This window comes from Pecten maximus, chromosome 10 (assembly GCF_902652985.1).
Source record: "Pecten maximus chromosome 10, xPecMax1.1, whole genome shotgun sequence".
Taxonomy (NCBI): Eukaryota; Metazoa; Mollusca; class Bivalvia; order Pectinida; family Pectinidae; genus Pecten; species Pecten maximus.
Genome location: NC_047024.1, coordinates 41806393 through 41829415, shown reverse-complemented (window position 1 = coordinate 41829415; position 23023 = coordinate 41806393). Strand labels below are relative to the sequence as shown.

Genomic DNA, 23023 nt, shown 5'->3' with positions numbered 1-23023 from the left:
AAGAAATTATAAGTTAGAGAAAATTCTTCCTAGGAATTGGAGATAGAAAAATAAAGATGTCCACATGGTGGCCATTTTGTTTTCTGGATAAGAGCTAATAAAATTGGCACAACTAGGGACCAATGGGATTAAAAAGTACGTGGCTCACAGACAAAGAGCAATTTGAATAGCCGGCTATCTGATGATGGTGAGCTATCAATCATCATGGTTGTTAATGGTGTGTTAAGTATCAAAATTTTAAAACTACTGAAATAAACCTTAAACCATCAGGAAAGAACTATTTGTTTATAAAACTGAAAATCAGAAATGAAAATCTTCATGTAATCGGGATGTTTTCTTTTTTTAGAAGAAAATCCTCTCTACCTGTTCTGGTAATAACAGCCTTCCATTTTCACCGCAACTATCTATACTGGTGTCTTTATCTCAATCATGCGAACAGTACCTTATGCAGAAATGTTAAACAAGGACACCAACAGCAGTATTCCTTACCTTGTGGTTGTGACAGGTGGGTTTCAATCTGAGAGGAAGATTCTTATTACATTGGTGGTTTGATTCATTTAATAACATAATCATTAACGGTTCTTAAACTATTTTCATTGGTATTAAAGTAACAGAATAACATACAAAATATGTAAACAGTCTCAGGTTTTACCATTTTGTTGCTACACAGAGAATGACAAAACCCACTATCACAGCAATTTGTACCGTTTCACATAACGTATCTAACAGGGTTCTGATCATCATCAGTGGAGGCTGGTTGGTACCGTTATACTCAGTGAACAACATAGAAAAAAAAACTTCTGGTTGAGACAGACAGGAATAAGGTAAGCCTTGTTTTTGTCGAATAACCATTCTCTCCATCAGTTTGTAATCCGCTATTTCTTTTTCAAGCAAATATACAATAATAGTATATGCCAATCACAAATATAATTGTTTTCTCAGACACTATGAATCTAGAAATGAGAAATAGGTGAGACAAAAAGCAATGCACAAAGTTGTTATTTATTCATCATGCCAGCAATTTGTCTTTATTCTTAAATAATCTCCAATGATATTCATTGTAATTTACGGTTGTTCATGCTGACCCTGACTAATCCCAATAAATGATAACTTCGAGGTTTTTTTCAAGAGTCAATGAATAACGGGTTTAGCCAAGGAATAGTTGCCAGATGAACAAGGATGGATAGTATTGCAACAGCAATACAAAGTTCCCTGCCTGACCCAGGAGTGCAACTATTTATTTCCCATTTTTTAAACTACTTGTTATACTGATAATGTATACCAAATTTCGTTAAAATCGGAGTAGTACTTTAGGAAGAGTTGTCCGGACAAGCCTCAACCAGTGAGAAGCCGGCATCCATTTTGAAAAATGAATATTTGAAGAAAAAAAATATGGGATGCACAACTACATGTTTTACTGATCATGTATACTAAGTTTCGTTAAAATCGGAGTAGCACTTGAGGAGGAGTTGTCTGGACAAGTCTCAACCAATGAGAAGTCGGCAGCCATTTTGAAAATTGGTTTTTCGAAACAAAAAGTGGGATGCACAACTACATGTTATACTGATCATGTATACCAAGTTTCATTAACATCGGAGTAGTACTTTAGGAGAAGTTGTCCGGACAAGCCTCAACCAATTAGAAGCCGGCAGCTATTTTGAAAAATGAATTTTTGAAAAAAAAAGTGGGATGCACAACTACATGTTATACTGATCATGTATACCAAGTTTCGTTAAAATCGGAGAAGTATTTTAGGAGGAGTTGTCCGGACAAGCCTCAACCAATGAGAAGCCGGTAACCATTTGGAAAATTGGTTTTTGGAAAACAAATGTGGGATGCACAACTACATGTTATACTGATCATGTATACCAAGTTTCATTAAAATCGGAGTAGTACTTTAGAAGGAGCTGTCCGGACAACTATTGCGTGACAGACAGACAGACGGACAGACGGACAGACAGACAGACAGACAGACAGACGGACGGACGGAGGGTAAACCTATAGTCCCCCCGTTTTTCAAAAGGCAGGGGACTAATAAACTTGTAAATAGAATCATCAAAAAAGTAGGATTGCAAATAAATACATCAGCTCAGAGGTGTCCTTACTTCCTATAACTGTCAGTCTGGTTTGAAAACTGGTTCCAGTTCCTACAGCATTTGTAGCCGAACAGGTATAAACTGTGTTGTCATTGCTATTAGCACTAGTGATGGTCAGGGATGGAGCATTGACCGTTGACCCGGAGTATTTGGTTCCATCAATGGTCAGTGTGGAAGCCACACCATTGTCTATACGCTGCCAGAAAACATTGGTATGGGTAGGTGTGGCAGACACTGTACATCCCAGTGTGACTGTTTGTCCGGTAACAACTGAGTAGGCATTATGGGTAATGGTGACAACTGGGAAACCTGTTTGGAAATGAGACAATAACAATGATCTACAGATTGGCATAATTAACAACGACAAAAAAATCTATAAATACCCAGAAAACAGAAAACAAATTTAGAGACAGGGAACAATCACATTTATACAATGGTGCTACTGACAGCTTAAGTTACTACTTCATGCTATATTCTACACTGAATCATACACATTTGTTATCATTTGCCAGTCTATGACTATAAACCAATACAGCTTTTAGCATACAGGTAATAGTAACACTGCTTCTCTAATCGAACACACCAAATATATAACACAAATATTCTTTTAAAGAAACTTTTTTAACAGAAAAAAATAGTTGCACAAATCCATTCGGTGGTTCTAGGATGGTATTGTTTAAAATAGAATAGGATGGATGGATTCCATAGCATTAAGTTATCAAATTTGAATGTGATTAAGTCAAAGAGATGTAATGCATAAATATTACTTATTCCGAGGTCAATGTACGTATACAGTACTAAATTTGTGTCCAACTGCGAGAATATAAACTATTTCTAACACAGGACGAAAAAATAATTGATCCTTACTTCCTGAAACAGAGAGTGTTGTTGTAGTACTGGTTCCGGTTCCTACAATGTTGGTGGCAGAACAGGTGTACGTCGCCTGATCACCGGCAGCAGCATTTGTGATTGTGAGGTCTGGATTGTTTACTGTAGCACCTTGGTATTTGCTGCCATCAATGGCGACATTATTGGTGACTCCATTGAGTGTTCGTTGCCATATCACTGATGTGTGACCTGGTGTGGCCGACACGCTACAGCCAAGAGTGACGGTCTGTCCAGCAATTACAGAGTATTTGGCCTGGTCTACAGTTACCATAGGGATACCTATAATAGATTATCAGGAGGAAAGGTCAAAGTTCATACATGGCAAATACAAACAGGACAATCATTTGGTATCAATGTAAGATACAGGTGCTGTGGACACCGGTCACCTATCACCAACATGGCTTGAGTCAATTCCCTGACAGGACAATATTGGGCTTCTGGAGATAGCTTTTCTTGTGGTTCTTCCTGATCGGTTTTATAATTGAAACAAAATAGGTTTGATGTATTGATGTTAATGGCTCTTATAGACAAGCCAGTGTAATACTGAACAATCACGTGGGTTTACTTGAAATAAAAGTTATTTAACAGATCAGGCATTAAAATATATTGATGAGGATCCAGGACCTAAAGCACCGACAAAAGAAAATAAATTATTATGATCAAACCAACCAGAATGTATTGTAAATTTGCTTAGGTTAGCTCTAATATCAACATCTGCAATAAAAATCTAATTATACCATTTCAACTGGATCTTTTCTTGATTGATGATAAAAAACAAATTGTTTAACCTTCGGGCTCCTTAGAATCAAACCAATTAACACTAGTAATGGTGTAAAAAACATAAAAGCCTTAATATCAAGGAATAACTCCCACAGACACTGGTTTCAGTATTGCTAATTGTCAGGTGATCAAACCGAACACACTTAATTATATATTGCAGAGAAGAAACAGTTAACAGAAGCGGCGACTGTATACAACAATAATCTACAATAGCCATACTTCCTGTAATTGTGAGTGTGGTCTGACCACTGGTTCCAGTTCCTACAGCATTTGTAGCTGAACAGGTATAAACTGTGTTGTCATTGCTATTAGCACTAGTGATGGTCAGGGATGGAGTATTGACCGTTGATCCGGAGTATTTCGTTCCATCAATGTTCAGTGTGGAAGCCACGCCATTGTCTATACGCTGCCAGAAAACATTGGTATGGGTAGGTGTGGCAGATACAGTACATTGTAGCGTAACCGATTGTCCTGTGACAACTGAGTATGTGGGTTGGGCAGTGGTGACAACTGGTGGACCTGTTTGTGAGAGAGGCGATTATGGTAATGTACAAATTCTAACTATTAGAGCAAAAAAAAGAGTGAAATCGATATTTTTTAAGGTATTATTCATTTCATTCAAGCGGGTGGATCAAGAAAATATCAGACATTATAGGTTGTGCATTCAGAACAAGATATCGCAATGGTTTATTGTGTAAGACCGCCATTAACAGTTCTTGAATCTTTGTAAGTAATATACATTTCTTATTGAGTCTGAATGTTGAAGATGTACTAGTAACGACAAGAGGTAATGCCAATGATATTTGGAAACTTGCATTGATTATTTTTTAGAAAGGATGATTACAAACGTCATCCATCAAAATCACAGATAGCGGCCGTATGACCACTTTATTTTCCTGTCAGACTCAGATTTAAGGATTCACAACTGGGGACCAAAGAAAAACTACATATGATATTCAAGAAAGATTCATTTAACTTTTTTTCTGAAAAACACCGGTAAAAGATTAAATTTTCAAAAATTTAAATTTTCGTTCAACAACTCATCTTGTTTTCTGATCGTTTTTCAAAAATGAACATACATAACTTCATATCACAGAGAACCTATATATGGAGTTCAAGAAAGCTACCAAGACATATCTGTTACATATTTAAAATATCAAAATTTAAAATTGCAACCTGTTGGTCATTTTTTTCTTGATAATTAAGTCTCAACATTTAAAAAGAACAAGGGAACAAGGTGACACTCAATATAAAAGTTCCATTTAGCACTCCGTGAGAAATAAAGGATTGTTTACAGATGTACTAAAGATGATAACAGTGGGTTAATGGGAGTTAAGAGATTATCTATCGAACAAAATATTTACTTTTCTACAATGAGCAAATCATGGACTGTATACAAAAATATTCTACAATAGCCATACTTCCTGTAACTGTGAGTGTTGTAAGACGACTGGTTCCAGTTCCTACAGCATTTGTAGCTGAACAGGTATAAACTGTGTTGTCATTGCTATTAGCACTAGTGATGGTCAGGGATGGAGTATTGACCGTTGATCCAGAATATTTGGTTCCATCAATAGTCAGTGTGGTTGTCACGCCATTGTCTATACGCTGCCAGAAAACATTGGTATGGGTAGGTGTGGCAGACACTGTACATCCCAGTGTGACTGTTTGTCCGGTAACAACTGAGTAGGCATTCTGGGTAATGGTGACAATAGGGAGACCTGTTTGGAAATGATACAATAACAATGGTCTACAGATTGGCATAGTTAACAACGACAAACAACATCTGTAATGACTGAGAAAACAGAAAACAAATTATTAAGAGACAGGGCACTATCACACTTATACAATGGTGCTAGTCACAGCTTAAGTTACTCCTTCTTGCTATATTCTACACTGAATCATACACATTTGTTATCATGTGCCAGTCTATGACTATAAACCAATACAACTTTTAGTATACAGGTAATAGTAACACTGCTTTATCTAATCGAACACACCAAATATATAACACAAATATTCTTTTATAGAAGCTTTTTTAACAGAAAAAGACTAATTTATGTTGTAAATGTAAATGATTTTAGCGATGATCAGTTTTGTTTTATATCAACCTCGTGATAAGGGAGATAACTCGTACTTGCATACACCAGACAGATTCTCAATTACGGAAGTTACCGAAAGTGTCCTATGTTATGAATAGTAGCAGATTTTAAGTGACGCGCATGCATGGTCAGTTGTTTACAATCAAAATCTGCGGTAAAGCGTGTACAATTTGTAGCTGATTTTACAAGCAATTTCATCAAAAACCACCAGCCACCCCTTCATCCTTCATCACGAAGTTGTTAAGATATCGAGAGATATATATTAGTTGGTGTATGATTTTATAAAGAAAGTCAGTATGTCTGATATTCGGCTTCATGATGTTTTATATATATGACATTGTATGAGCATTAATTAAGCATTGAACGGCTTTCAGTTGGCATTCATAGTCAATATGAATGCCAACTGGACAGAGGCAAATTCCATGAAGCGCGCTAGCTCTTCATGTTGAATTAGCCTCTGTCCAGTTGGCATTCATATTGACTATGAATGCCAACTGAAAGCCGTTCAATGCTTATATTTACCATCTGCGATTTTTTTATTTGTCAGGCGATTTTTTTGAAATTTTCAAATTCAAATTTCAATTGGCAGTTCATAAGCTGGTGAACTCGCAACTGTATTGGTAGGGTTATATAGTGGCAGTGCCATACAATGGTAAATATTGTTGTATGAGTTTTATACATAAAGTCAGGTATGTCTGACTTATGACTTCATGATGTTTTTATCACATTGTATGAGTTGGTGTAATTGGTTCCCCATCTTTGTATAAAGGGGTTCTAAATATTACTCCCATTTTATGTAACAGATCACTTTGTACAAGTTTGTACAAAAAAGTAAAGATGAACTTTATTCGTCATTTAGAAGATTTAATAAATGACATTTTTCACTTTCAATCTTGATTCTGTTATCTTTATTATCTTTATACAAACAGAGCACATCCACATCTATCTTGATGCATAGCTAAAAATAGTTACACAAATCCATTCGGTGGTTCTAGGGTGGTATTGTTTAAAATAGAATAGGATGGATGGAGTCCATAACATTAAGTTATCAAATTTGAATTTGATTAAGTCAAAGAGATCTAATGCATAAATATTACTTATTCCGAGGTCAATGTACGTATACAGTACTAAATGTTTGACCAACTGCGAGAACATAAACTATTTCTAACACAGGACGAAAAAATAATTGATCCTTACTTCCTGTAACAGTGAGTGTTGTAGTAGTACTGGTTCCGGTTCCTACGATGTTGGTGGCAGAACAGGTGTACACCGCCTGATCACCGGCAGCAGCATTTGTGATTGTGAGGTCTGGATTGTTTACTGTAGCACCTTGGTATTTGCTGCCATCAATGGCGACATTATTGGTGACTCCATTGAGTGTTCGTCGCCATATCACTGATGTGTGACCTGGTGTGGCCGACACGCTACAGCCAAGAGTGACGGTCTGTCCAGTAATTACAGAGTATTGGGCCTGGTCTACAGTTACCACAGGGATACCTTTAATAGAATATCAGGAGGAAAGGTCAAAGTTCATACATGGCAAATACAAACAGGACAATCATTTGGTATCAATGTAAGATACAGGTGCTGTGGACACCGGTCACCTATCACCAACATGGCTTGAGTCAATTCCCTGACAGGACAATATTGGGCTTCTGGAGATAGCTTATCTTGTGGTTCTTCCTGATCGGTTTTATAATTGAAACAAAATATGTTTGATGTATTGATGTTAATGGCTCTTATAGACAAGCCAGTGTAATACTGAACAATCACGTGGGTTTACTAAAAATATAAGTTATTAAACAGATCAGGCATTAAAGATATATTGATGAGGATCCAGGACCTAAAGCGCCGATAAGAGAAAATAATTATTGTGATCAAACCAACCAGAATGTATTGTAAATTTGTTTAAGATAACTCTAATATCAACATCTGCAATATAAATCTAATTATACAATTTCAACTGGATTTTCCTTGCTGGATGATAAAAAAAACAGATATTTAACCTTCGGGCTCCCTAGTATCAAACCAATTAACACTAGTAATGGTATAAACAACATAAAAGCCTTAATATCAAGGAATAACTCCCACAGACAATGGTTTCAGTATTGTAAATTGTGAGGTGATCAAACCGAACACAGTTAATTATATATTGCAGAGAAGAAACAGTTAACAGAAACGGCGACTGTATACAACAATAATCTACAATAGCCATACTTCCTGTAACTGTGAGTGTGGTCTGACCACTGGTTCCAGTTCCTACAGCATTTGTAGCTGAACAGGTATAAACTGTGTTGTCATTGCTATTAGCACTAGTGATGGTCAGGGATGGAGTATTGACCGTTGATCCAGAGTATTTCGTTCCATCAATGTTCAGTGTGGAAGCCACGCCATTGTCTATACGCTGCCAGAAAACATTGGTATGGGTAGGTGTGGCAGATACAGTACATTGTAGCGTAACCGATTGTCCTGTGACAACTGAGTATGTGGGTTGGGCAGTGGTGACAACTGGTGGACCTGTATGTGAGAGAGGCGATTATGGTAATGTACAAATTCTAACTTTTACAGCAAAAAAAAGAGGGAAATAGATATTTTTAAGGAATTATTCATTCCATTCAAGCGGGAGGATCAAGAAAAATATCAGACATGATAGGCTGTGCAATAAGAACATGCTATCACACTGGTATATCATGAGCCCGCAATTTACAGTTCTTGGATTTTAGTCTGAATGTTGAAGATGTACTAGTAACGACAAAGAGGTAATGCGAATGATATTTGGAAACTTGCATTGATTAATTTTATAGAAAGGATGATTACAAACGTCACCCATCAAAATCACAGACAGCGGCCTTATGACCACTTTATTTTCCTGTCATAGTCAGATTTAAAGATTCACAACTGGGGACCAAAGAAAAACTACATATGATATTCAAGAAAGATTCATTTAACTTTTTTTTCTGAAAAACACCAGTAAAAAGATTAAATTTTCAAAATTCAAAATTTCGTTGAACAACTCATCTTGTTTTCTTATCATTTTCAAAAATGAACATACATAACTTCATATCACAGAGAACCTATATATGGAGTTCAAGAAAGATACCAAGACATATCAGTTACATATTTAAACTATCAAAATTCAAAATTGCAACCTGTTGGTCATTTTTTTCTTGATAGTTAAGTCTCAACATTTAAAAAGAACAAGGGAACAAGGTGACACTCAATATAAAAGTTTAGAAAGATCCATTTAGCACTCCTTGAGAAATAAAGGATTGTTTACAGATGTACTAAAGATGATAACAGTGGGTTAATGGGAGTTAAGAGATTTTCTATCGAAGAAAATATGAACTCTCCTACAATGAGCTTACTTCCTGTAACTCTGAATGTGGTTTGGCCACTGGTTCCAGTTCCTACAGCATTTGTAGCTGAACAGGTATAAACTGTGTTGTCATTGCTATTAGCACTAGTGATGGTCAGGGATGGAGTATTGACTGTTGATCCAGAGTATTTGATTCCATCAATGTTCAGTGTGGTTGCCACGCCATTGTCTATACGCTGCCAGAAAACATTGGTATGGGTAGGTGTGGCAGATACAGTACATTGTAGCGTAACCGATTGTCCTGTGACAACTGAGTATGTGGGTTGGGCAGTGGTGACAACTGGTGGACCTGTATGTGAGAGAGGCGATTATGGTAATGTACAAATTCTAACTTTTACAGCAAAAAAAAGAGGGAAATAGATATTTTTAAGGAATTATTCATTCCATTCAAGCGGGAGGATCAAGAAAAATATCAGACATGATAGGCTGTGCAATAAGAACATGATATCACACTGGTATATCATGAGCCCCCAATTTACAGTTCTTGGATTTTAGTCTGAATGTTGAAGATGTACTAGTAACGACAAAGAGGTAATGCGAATGATATTTGGAAACTTGCATTGATTAATTTTATAGAAAGGATGATTACAAACGTCACCCATCAAAATCACAGACAGCGGCCTTATGACCACTTTATTTTCCTGTCATAGTCAGATTTAAAGATTCACAACTGGGGACCAAAGAAAAACTACATATGATATTCAAGAAAGATTCATTTAACTTTTTTTTTCTGAAAAACACCAGTAAAAAGATAAAATTTTCAAAATTCAAAATTTCGTTGAACAACTCATCTTGTTTTCTTATCATTTTCAAAAATGAACATACATAACTTCATATCACAGACAACCTATATATGGAGTTCAAGAAAGATACCAAGACATATCAGTTACATATTTAAAATATCAAAATTCAAAATTGCAACCTGTTGGTCATTTTTTTCTTGATAGTTAAGTCTCAACATTTAAAAAGAACAAGGGAACAAGGTGACACTCAATATAAAAGTTTAGAAAGATCCATTTAGCACTCCTTGAGAAATAAAGGATTGTTTACAGATGTACTAAAGATGATAACAGTGGGTTAATGGGAGTTAAGAGATTTTCTATCGAAGAAAATATGAACTCTTCTACAATGAGCTTACTTCCTGTAACTCTGAGTGTGGTTTGGCCACTGGTTCCAGTTCCTACAGCATTTGTAGCTGAACAGGTATAAACTGTGTTGTCATTGCTATTAGCACTAGTGATGGTCAGGGATGGAGTATTGACTGTTGATCCAGAGTATTTGATTCCATCAATGTTCAGTGTGGTTGCCACGCCATTGTCTATACGCTGCCAGAAAACATTGGTATGGGTAGGTGTGGCAGACACTGTGCATCCCAGTGTGACTGTTTGCCCGGTAACAACTGAGTAGGCATCCTGTGTAATGATGACAATAGGGAGACCTGTTTGGAAATGAGACAATAACAATGGTCTACAGATTGGCATAATTAACAACGAAAAACAACAGCTGTAATGACTGAAAAAACAGAAAACAAATTATTTAGAGACAGGGAACTATCACACTTATACAATGGTGCTACTGACAGCTTAAGTTACTACTTCATGCTATATTCTACACTGAATCATACACATTTGTTATCATGTGCCAGTCTATGACTATAAACCAATACAACTTTTAGCATACAGGTAATAGTAACACTGCTTTTCTAATCGAACACACCAAATATATTACACAAATATTCTTTTAAAGAAGCTTTTTTAACAGAAAAAAAATAGTTACACAAATCCATTCGGTGGTTCTAGGGTGGTATTGTTTAAAATAGAATAGGATGGATGGAGTCCATAACATTAAGTTATCAAATTTGAATGTGATTAAGTCAAGGAGATCTAATGCATAAATATTACTTATTCCGAGGTCAATGTACGTATACAGTACTAAATGTTTGACCAACTGCGAGAATATAAACTATTTCTAACACAGTACGAAAAAATAATTGATCCTTACTTCCTGTAACAGAGAGTGTTGTTGTAGTACTGGTTCCGGTTCCTACGATGTTGGTGGCAGAACAGGTGTACACCGCCTGATCACCGGCAGCAGCATTTCTAATTGTGAGGTCTGGATTGTTTACTGTAGCGCCTTGGTATTTGATGCCATCAATGGCGACATTACTGGTGACTCCATTGAGTGTTCGTCGCCATATCACTGATGTGTGACCTGGTGTGGCCGACACGCTACAGCCAAGAGTGACGGTCTGTCCAGTAATTACAGAGTATTGGGCCTGGTCTACAATTACCACAGGGATACCTTTAATAGAATATCAGGAGGAAAGGTCAAAGTTCATACATGGCAAATACAAACAGGACAATCATTTGGTATCAATGTAAGATACAGGTGCTGTGGACACCGGTCACCTATCACCAACATGGCTTGAGTCAATTCCCTGACAGGACAATATTGGGCTTCTGGAGATAGCTTATCTTGTGGTTCTTCCTGATCGGTTTTATAATTGAAACAAAATAGGTTTGATGTATTGATGTTAATGGCTCTTATAGACAAGCCAGTGTAATACTGAACAATCACGTGGGTTTACTTGAAATAAAAATTATTAAACAGATCAGGTATTAAAATATATTGATGAGGATCCAGGACCTAAAGCACCGACAAGAGAAAATAAATTATTGTGATCAAACCAACCAGAATGTATTGTAATTTTGCTTAAGTTAACTCTAATATCAACATCTGCAATATAAATCTAATTATACCATTTCAACTGGATCTTTTCTTAATTGATGATAAAAAAATCAAATTGTTTAACCTTTGGGCTCCTTAGGATCAAACCAATTAACACTAGTAATGGTGTAAACAACATAAAAGCCTCAATATCAAGGACTTACTCCCACAGACACCGGTTTCAGTATTGCTAATTGTCGGGTGATCAAACCGAACACAGTTAATTATATATTTCAGAGAAGAAACAGTTAACAGAAACGGCGACTGTATACAACAATATTCTACAATAGCCATACTTCCTGTAACTGTGAGTGTGGTCTGACCACTGGTTCCAGTCCCTACAGCATTTGTAGCTGAACAGGTATAAACTGTGTTGTCATTGCTATTAGCACTAGTGATGATCAGGGATGGAGTATTGACCGTTGATCCGGAGTATTTGGTTCTATCAATGTTCAGTGTGGTTGCCACACCATTGTCTATACGCTTCCAGAAAACATTGGTATGGGTAGGTGTGGCAGACACTGTACATCCCAGTGTGACTGTTTGTCCGGTAACAACTGAGTAGGCATTCTGGGTAATGGTGACAAATGGGAGACCTAAAATATTAAACATGAGTTTAGTTTTATCGGTTCCTGAAAAATGAATTACTTAATTGTCATCTTGAAGTTATAATTTCAATTGACTTGAAACTATCAAATATATCCAGAAGTATCATTTTCTATATAAATCACAATAGATAGTCCCCCTGCCAAGGGCTTAGGAAGGGAACATAAACCCTTTCCTTATGATCTATGAATATCATTTACATTCAACCCAACTCTCCCAATTTAAGCCAATTCGACTCCAGTTAAGTTTAGGGCCTCCCTATGGGGGAATGCAGACTCCAAATTTTCACATTACTTTTTTTTTTCAACATTTCATCTCAAAGTTATAATTCCATTTGGTTTTGAATAAATTCCAATGGAAATGAATGAACAGAACCCAAACGTATAATTTTCTTGTGTAACTACAGTAATTTAATCAATTCTATCCCAAGGGGCAAATGTGAATACTGACAAGACTGACAAGCGGCAATCAACACGAAAAAAATGCCGACATGGAACAGCTATGTAACAGTTATGGTCATTATCAAGAAAACATTGAATCTATTGTCAACCATGAATAATACGAAGTCTTACTATTACAAAGCTTTTCTGTTAGTCCTTGAGCTTAACATCAAAATTTGATTGTAATTCACGATTCGACTTTTTAACATGGTAGGGTCTACAAAAATTCAGAATAGTTGCTTTTGGGATCTGATATTTTGGTGGAAACACAAAAAGAACACAGGATGAACAGCAAATGGCAATCAATGGAACAAGAGAGAGAGAGAGAGAGAGAGAGAGAGAGAGAGAGTAGCAATTTAACATCTGAAACATGGAGTTATCTCAGTGAAGTGCCTAAAAAATGATTTTTTTTTTAAATTGCACTCTTTCCTCTATTGGGCTGCTCCTGTCACACCCTTCTTTTAAACAAAATTGGTCATCTATTTGAAGGTCTTTAACAATTTGCCTTGTTTCCAATATTAGGCCCATCTGCTTAGGGAACCGCCTTTTATACATAATTAGTTCCCCTTCACGCATTACACTGGTTACAATCAAATATTATACAACTCCTTTTATTCCTCCAGAAGAAGGAGGATCTACATTCAAATAGAATAGGATGGCATCGGCATCCACTCAAGGCTGTTAATTTAATTGCATGCCAAATTTGTTAAAAATGCATTTTGTTGCTGGTGACAAAAAGCGATTTTTTTTGGAAAGTTGATGATATGCCAAGATGTCCTATAATGCCATAAGCTGACCATGTATGGAGCCAACTTTGATCTTTGACAATTAAAGTTACATTATATATGACGGTTTGTTCAACAAAAACAGGTGTATAAAGTGATAATCCTCTCAGAGAATTATATATACAATTTAAGATCAATTATTATCCATTGATTCATTTTGTCTAAATCATGCTGTGATGCTGTGCCCGTGGACATCCAGACACACAAACAGATATATGGTGGAAGTACTGACAGAAAAACAATTACAGAATCTTCTCCATAATACTTTGTAAAGGTATTCAATTAATTTCAACATTGACCAATATGCAACACGAGATGGTAAGAATTGGCGAACACAATATTACTCAAGAAAAGGCTAATATCACAACAAGGGATAATATCAGTTGTGAGTACTGTAGGGACAATCAGATATAATTAAGTTGGTTGAGTTAGGATAGCAAACACATATTTATTGTAGCAGATTAGCATCAAATCTGTAAAAGCGTATTCAATTTTGACCCATGAAATTGAAATTTTGTGTCAAGAAGATGATGACTGTGAGTTAGTGTATGGAGTTCGAGGACTATAAAACAAATGATGAAGTTGGTAGAGCGAGGATTCGGGAAAATTATCTATAGTAATAATAGTAGTACTGACAGACAAACAATTACAGAAGCTTCTTCATAATACTTTGTGAAGGGATTCATCGAGCATGTTGAATTCAATTCTAATATTTCATGTAAATCAGGGTAGAACTGTAATGACATGGGAACATTTGCTTACTTCCTGTCACTGACAGGGAGACCTGAGCACTCTGTCCTGTTCCAACTTGGTTGTTGGCAAAACAGACATATGTGCCCTGGTCTGCACTGTTGGTATTGAACACGACCAATGAAGGACTGTTGACAGATGCTCCTCCATAGTTGACATTGTCTATTGTCAGTGTAGTCGTCCCGCCATTGGTGGGAGTGAACTGCCAGAACACACTAGTATGTGTTGGATTGGCAGAGACGGAACACTGTAAGGTTACTGTTGTTCCCGTTGTTACAGACCTAACAGTCTGAGCAACAGTAACAGTTGGTTAATCTATTTGTTGTCATTGCTATTAGCACTAGTGATGGTCAGGGATGGAGTATTGACCGTTGATCCAGAGTATTTGGTTCCATCAATGGTCAGTGTGGAAGCTGCACCATTGTCTATACGCTGCCAGAAAACATTGGTATGGGTAGGTGGGGCCGATACAGTACATTGTAGCGTAACCGTTTGTCCGGTAACAACTGAGTAGGCATTCTGGGTAATGGTGACAACTGGGACACCTAAAATATTCAACATGAGTTAAGTTTTATCGGTCCCCGAAAAATTAATTACTTAATTGTTATCTTCAAGTTATAATTCCAATTGATTTGAAATTGAGGTAGGAAACACAAAACCCTTCCTTATAATCTATGAATATCATTCATTATTGCTGTCCCAATTTAAGCCAATTCGACTCGAGTTTAGTTTAGGGTTTCCCTATGGGGGGAAGGCAGACTCAAAATTTACACATTATTTTTTTCAAAAGTTCATCTCAAAGTTATAATTCTATTTGATTTTGAATAAACTCCAATAGAAATGCATGAACAGATCCCAAAAGTATAATTTGTCTGCGTACCTACAGTAATTTAATCAACCCTATCCCAAGGGGCAAATGTGAATACTGACAAGACTGACAAGCAATCAACACGAAAAAATTGCCGACATGTAACAGCTATGTTACCGTTATGGTCACTATCAAGAAAACATTGATCTATTGTCAATCATGAATAATACGAAGTCTTACTATTACAAAGCTTTTCTGTCAGTACCTTGAACTTAACATCAAAGTTTGACTGTAATTCATGATTTGACTTTTTAACATGGTAGGGTCTACAAAAGTTCAGAAAAGTTGGTTCTGGGATCAGATATTTTGATGGACACACAAAAGACAAGTTGCCCAATAAAGCTCCAGACTAGTTGACATTGTCTATTGTCAGTGTAGTCGTCCCGCCATTGGTGGGAGTGAACTGCCAGAACACACTAGTATGTGTTGGATTGGCAGAGACGGAACACTGTAAGGTTACTGTTGTTCCCGTGGTTACAGACCTAACAGTCTGAGCAACAGTAACAGTTGGTAAACCTGTAAGAAAACAAGGCTAACACATTAACAAATAGCTCTCTAATTAACATAACAATGTGCCTCAAGTGATATGATACTTAATTTCAACATTGAACAATATGCAACACAAGATGGTAAGAATTGGCGAACACAATATTACTCAAGAAAAGGCTTATATCACAACAAGGGATAATATTAGTTGAGTGATGTAGGGATTTATAGGACAATCAGTTATAATTAAGTTGGTATAGAGTTAGAATATCAAACACATATTTATTGTAGCAGATTAGCAGCAAATCTGTAGCATTGTATTCAAGTTTGACCCATGTGATTGAAACCTTTTGTCAAAAAAATGATGACTGTGAGTTAGTGTATGTAGTTTGAGGACTATGAGACAAATAATGAAATTGGTAGAGCAAGGACATGGGGAAATTATCTATAGTAAAAGTGACCTCAATTATGATCCAAGGTGGTTAAAACTTAAACTCTTAAGAAGAAATCATGGCTGTAAGTGTGTTAAGTGTTTGATCAGGAAACTTTGATAATTATGGAGTCTATTGAGCATGGACCTTAAAAGTTGATTTATAGGGACCTCAGCATGGCCCCAGTGGTTAAAACACTAACTCACATAAGAGATGATAGTTCTGGGTAAGGGAATAAAGTAGAGCGAGGATTTTCGAAATTTCTTAACAGTAACAATGACGCCATTTCTATCCAAGGTGATTGGAACACAAGCTTTTATCAGGAATGATGGTCATGTCTAGCAGATGTAAGTGAGTGAAGTTTAAAATAATTTGGATCATTAATGTAGTCGGTTGAGTGAGAACATTATTTGGTACATGCTTACCCCTTTATCCACTCATTATCGCAAAGAGATAACAAGGCTTAAACATATAGCTCTCTAATGATAGTGCCAAATAATCATGGTTAGTGCACTCATTATCTGTTCATTCAGAAGTATTACAAAAAAAATCTCTTTCGGTTTGGGAGACAAAAAAGGCCAGGGAAAACTGGGACACTGACAATGAGGTTCAAACTTGGTCTGTTAACACCAAGTGACAGATTAATGTAGCAAGCATCAACGGGAGAAAAATCCTGAAAAGAGTTATATCATGAGAATTTTCAATGAGCAAAGGGTCGTAACTCTAGCATTTTTTTTGTTTTGTTTGGTTTTGCTTAACAGCCACGGTCATTTAAGGACGTGCCAGGTTTTGGAGGTGGAGGAAAGCCGGAGTACCCGGAGAAAAACCACCGGCCTATGGTCAGTAAGTGGCAAGTGCGCTACGTAGGTTACGAATTCGCAACGAACAGGTGGAGGGCTAGTGATAAAGTGTCAAAACACCTTAACCACTCGGCCACCGCAGCTCCCAAACTCCAGCAAACAACAGGATACGGACACAGGGTTCAAACGTTATCCTTAATCCAATTTATTATAAGCATATACAAAGATTACTAATGCAGAAAGTAGTAACAGAAACAAGAGGCCCATGGGCATTAAACTGAGATTCGAACAAAGGGGCAAACATCCGACCCCAGGCTCATGCGATTTACGTAAAGCACCTTAAGATCCTTCCATCTATGAAGAGTTTTTGATTCAACCTTATTTGGGTCTTGAGAAAACGATTTTTGAAATATCAATCAATTTGACGCTTTTTGGCCCCGCCCATCATCATTTGGGGATCAGTCAGGGCTAGCATTTGCATACCATCAAAATGTCATCCCATGCTGAAAATGTTAACCACGTTAGAATGAATCTAACAAATAACAGTCAAAATGTGATTTCCCTTAATAAACTATAGTAAAATGTACCCTCTCTTCAGGGGCACATGTGAGACCCCAAAGACTCTTGAGACTTCGTCTCATGTGACCTAAAAATTACTAAAAACTTAAGTATGACTGCCGCTGATGCAGACACCGACTGGTGACACCAAAACCTAACGACACAGTCATCCCAAAGTGTACACTTTGCATTACAGGTGACAAAATCATCTGTCAAAATTTCAATTATGAATGACTTACTTCCAGAGATGGTCACTGTGGTTGCCGAGCTCTGTCCGGTTCCTACAGCATTGGTGGCAAAGCAGGTGTAAGTACCACTGTCAGAGGGATCAACATTGATAACAGTCAGAGATGGATTGTTGACTTGAGAACCTGAGAAGTTAACACTGTCAATGGTAAGGGATTGTGAGCCAGAGCCAACATTGCGTTGCCAGAACACATTGGTATGGGTAGGACTGCCAGACACAGTACACACAAGAGTGATAGACGTTCCAGTGGTCGCTGTGTAGAAAGACTGCTGAATCTGAACTGTTGGTACATCTAAAAAAAAAATATATATATATATAATGATTACTCGAAAAATATGGTAATTAGCTGCCTTGTATAATGTTAATCGTAATACAACTTTTGCATGTATCAACACTGCACTCCTAAGGAACATGTACCAACACTGCCCTCCTGAGCTACATGTACCAATCCTATCCTCATCAGGTTCATTACCAACACTGCCCTCCTGAGGTTCATGTACCGACACTGCCCTCCTACGATTTATGTTCAAACACTGACCACCTAAGGTACATGTATCATCACTGTCCTTCCATTGAGGTTAATGTACCAACACTGCCCTCCTGAGGTATATGTACCAACACTACACTCCTAACGTACATGTACCAACACTGCACTCCTTACGTACATGTACCAACACTGCCCTCCTGAGGTATATGTACCAACACTGCACTCCTTACGTACATGTACCAACACTGTCCTACTGAGGTATATGTACCAACACTGCACTCCTTACGTACATGTACCAACACTGCCCTCCTGAGGTATATGTACCAACACTGCACTCCTTACGTACATGTACCAACACTGCCCTACTGAGGTATATGTACCAACACTGCACTCCTTACGTACATGTACCAACACTGCCCTCCTGAGGTATATGTACCAACACTGCACTCCTTACGTACATGTACCAACACTGTCCTAATGAGGTATATGTACCAACACTGCTCTCCTTACGTACATTTACCAACACTGCACTCCTTACGTACATGTACCAACACTGCCCTCCTGGGATATATGTACCAACACTGCACTCCTTACGTACATGTACCAACACTTCACTCCTTACGTACATGTACCAACACTGTCCTAATGAGGTATATGTACCAAAACTGCACTCCTAACGTACATGTACCAACACTGCCCTCATGTGGTACATGTACCAACACTGCACTTCTAATGTACATGTACCAACACTGCCATCCTGAAGTACATGTACCAACACTGCTCTTCTCTTAAGAAACATGTACCAACCCTGCCCTCCCCAGATACAAGTCCAAACACTGCCCTCCTGAGGTGCATGTACCAACACTAGTCTCCTGAGGTATATGTACCAACACTGGTCTCCTGAGGTACATGTACCAACACTGCCCTCCTGAGGTACATGTACCAACACTATTATCCTAAGGTACATGTACCAACACTGCCCACCTGAGGTACATGTATCAACACTGCCCTCATGAGGTACATGCACCAACACTGCCCTCCTGAGGTACATGTACGAGCACTGACCTCCTAAAGTGCGTGTACCAACACTGCCCTCCTAAAGTGCGTGTACCAACATTGCTTTCCTAGGTCAGACACAGGAACATCGTGATCTCTATAAGACACCCGTATAGGTCAGACATAGGAGTATTGTGATTTCTATAGGACATGCATCTAGGTCAGACACATAAACATTGTGATTCTTATAGGACACCCATATATGTCAGACATATGAACACTGTGATTTCTTTAGGACACCGCTATACGTCAGACACGTAAACATTGTGATTTCTATAGGACACCCATATTTTGAATTAGACGATGACAGGTGTCATTAGATCATTGAATAAAACGGTGACAGGTGTCAGTAGATCAGTAAATCGAACGGAGACAGGTGTTACTAGATCAGTGAATAAAACGGTGACCAGTGTTATTAGAACAGTGAATCGAACTGCAGACACCTATCCAAAGAAGAGTAATTGGGGAAGTTATGTCACTTAACTGCCAAAGAGAATTTGCATTATATAATTTCAAAATGAATGAATATTGTGACATGTGGAAAATATATAAATCCTGTTGAATTTTGATTAGCGTGTTGAAATAAGTTGAAGAGAAAAACTTTAGTGACAGATGAGTTACATCCTGTGTTTCACAAAGTTTAAATGAACATTGTAGGAGTTGTTGTCTAGGTAACACACCACAATTTTTTTTTTTTTGTTAAACAAATAACTCCTGTATTATGATATGCATAAAATTAAATGTAAACTATAATTGGTATATTAATTATGAAGTAATACATACAGGTTTCACATTTGTTAAAACTAAAATAAGTAAAATGGTTCCGGATTTTCGGAAAGTGCGTTTACATAGGAAATTTAAGTTTTGCGTACAGCTCATAATCAAGGAAAGATAGCGGGACAACTTTATGTACAACATACATCACAACAGGATTAATTCTGTTTTTGGGATAGAGAATTTGATTTGAAACAGGTGTCAGAAAAACAAAATTGTGTAGGGAATTGCCATTTTGTGTAAAATATCATATTTTGCAATATTTAAGCTAGTTTTAAGTTGTTAACATTGTATTGACAGCTCTAGAATATAGAAAAAATAAGTTTACTTATCCTTAAGAGCTGTATTAAAATTGCAAATGCTGTATAGATTACAAATATATATAAACGCTATTAGGGGTAATATGTAGAGTTAACTGGTAATGTTTACATATCTAAAACATCTGCCGATATTTTTAGAATTGGGCATTTTTTCTGTACACTTCTACCCTAGAATTAATCCCAACCGAGACGAATTGAGGGACAACCTAGTTCTATGAGTACTGTCTGTCAACACATTAGACAAGCTAAGTAATAATACCTGATCAACATCAAACGCATAGAACGTTTAAAGTGTTGTTATGTGCTTACAAAGACAAAAGTATTACTATGTTGATACATTTTATGTTGCAAATCTGCATCTATGCATGTGCTATTCATTGTCTTCAAATGAAAACCTACTTCCTGTGACCGTTAGCGTAGTCAGAGAACTCTGACCAGTTCAAACGCTATTTACTGCGAAACAGACGTAGTCTCCTGAATCACTACTGGCAGTATTGAAGATGATGAGAGACGGAAAAGCTATTGTTGACCCACTGAATTTGCTACCATCAATGCTCACTGTTTCAGTGAAACCATATGCTGTTTTCTGCCAAAACACACCAGTGACTGATGGCGTCCCGCTCACAGTACACCCAATTACAATTGTGCAACCAATAGACCCTGTGGGAGTCGCTTGGCTAATGCTTGAAGTAGAAAGAGCTAAGAATGCAAGTATATATCAGGATTAAAAAAGATCAATCTCAAAGTTCAACAGATGGAATAAATTCTCTCACAAGTGATTGAATAAGGTGGAGGAAAACCTTTGGATAATTCGGATACTTTTAGAAATAAATACAGCAACTGCGGGTTGAGTTTAGCAGGAAAATTTAACGAGCTACACATTCTAGCTATTTTAAAGACTAGAAACACTGACATAGGACATATTAAGTATTAAACTTACTACAACACTTGACAGGCCCGCAAATCTCGGTCCAAACAGTTGGTAGCACTAACAATTTCGGGTGGCAAATCCCATAATACTTAATATGATTCTAAATCATATAAATGTATTTGCGTAGAAATACAGAATTTAAACATTAAAAATCAAACAGAATGGTTGTCGAAAGCCGTTAGGGTCATGATAACCGGGTGGCGGGATCAGGACGACTTCGTCATAAACCGACAAGATGTACTCGCACAGCATATTCAGCCAATAAGCTGCTCTTTCATGCAAACCAAGTCCCTAAGGAAAGTGCGTTTCTGAGGTCTGTAGGTGTTGGTCTGATTAATAAACATATGGAGTGGGTATTTCCTATCAGTGAGTATAGAGATTAGTGGTATAAGGTTTGAAGATCAAACACATAAATTCCTTCTGAAAATAGAACGGCGTATGACTACAGGTGGGAAAAGGAGGGAATTACCAAGATGGATGTTTTCCCTTTCCACTGTAAGGTCCTTTGAGAGCCCATGTGCTCCTATATATATGCTATGAACCTTCCGCAAAATAGCTGTTTGCATGTGGCGAAAACTTCAAACTGTTATTTGGAATAAATAGTTATTCCATTATTTGAATTCAACATAAATGATACAGGCGACAAAATCTCAAGGTTTTACGTATAGTGAGAAGTTTCTGTTTTGAGAGTCCCTCAACTACGTAACATGTGGCTTATTATCTCTCATTTATGCGGAGTGGGTAGCATGTTTGGAATTGGTTGACCCAACGTCGTTCCCTATTAGGCGTTGCTGGTCATTATAACTCCTTCAGTGGTCAATGGGGACCCCTGCATGCCATGTCATGTGTGGATCCGCATGTTAAAATGTCTTGCTACAGGCATGTCCTCGCGTTTCTCTTCGATGGAACAACGGTGGCTGTTTATCCTCAGATTCAGTGGTCTTTTGGTCTCTCGTATTTACTGCATGCTACATCTTGGCACACGTAATTCTGTCCAATTTTCTGTCCATTAGTCTCACAAATGAATGAATTGGTGCTGTGAGTGTATGGACAGAGTTTGCATCTCTTGCGACATGTTTCGAAACAATCAGTGGCAGTAGCATGAGAGGGTGAAGGTAGACTACCACTGACTACCAAATTTTTGATGATTAATCGCCTGAATCGCCGCTGCATTAAGGCCTGAACATACTAAGTTGAGAATCAACTCTGAGGTAATGTGAATATAGCACATACACGTTTATGTACACGGCGTTAAACCAACTAAACGGATGGTTTGGTGACACATCTTGCAGGTGAGCATTCTTGGCCAAAATGTAATCGCATGTACGAATGTTCAACATCATAGGGACAGAAAGCTGTCTTGGAGTCAGAGGCCTGGAAAGCATGGGACGAACAAAATGTTCATAATAAATTGGACTGTTTTTACAATCTGTACCTGTATGTACGTAGTTTGTAAAATTCTATTCGCACATGTATAATGTGTGGCGTGAAACTGTGTCATGAATTGATCAGTCA

At 37.4% G+C, this 23023-nt stretch overlaps 1 protein-coding gene across 1 annotated transcript in view; it reads right to left on the bottom strand.

Annotated features, from left to right (window-relative positions):
• Positions 1-2055: 2055 nt before the first annotated feature.
• Positions 2056-23023, bottom strand: part of LOC117336712 (basement membrane-specific heparan sulfate proteoglycan core protein-like) — a 131795-nt gene continuing 110827 nt past the window's right edge. Inside the window, exons 6-15 of the mRNA XM_033897324.1 lie at positions 17933-18232; positions 15777-15934; positions 14563-14707; positions 12266-12565; positions 11244-11543; positions 10381-10680; positions 7064-7363; positions 5186-5485; positions 2964-3263; positions 2056-2405 (exon numbers count right to left, since the gene is read on the bottom strand). Of these exons, the coding sequence (XP_033753215.1) occupies positions 2056-2405; positions 2964-3263; positions 5186-5485; positions 7064-7363; positions 10381-10680; positions 11244-11543; positions 12266-12565; positions 14563-14707; positions 15777-15934; positions 17933-18232 (2753 nt within the window). The remainder of the gene's footprint in view (positions 2406-2963; positions 3264-5185; positions 5486-7063; positions 7364-10380; positions 10681-11243; positions 11544-12265; positions 12566-14562; positions 14708-15776; positions 15935-17932; positions 18233-23023) is intronic.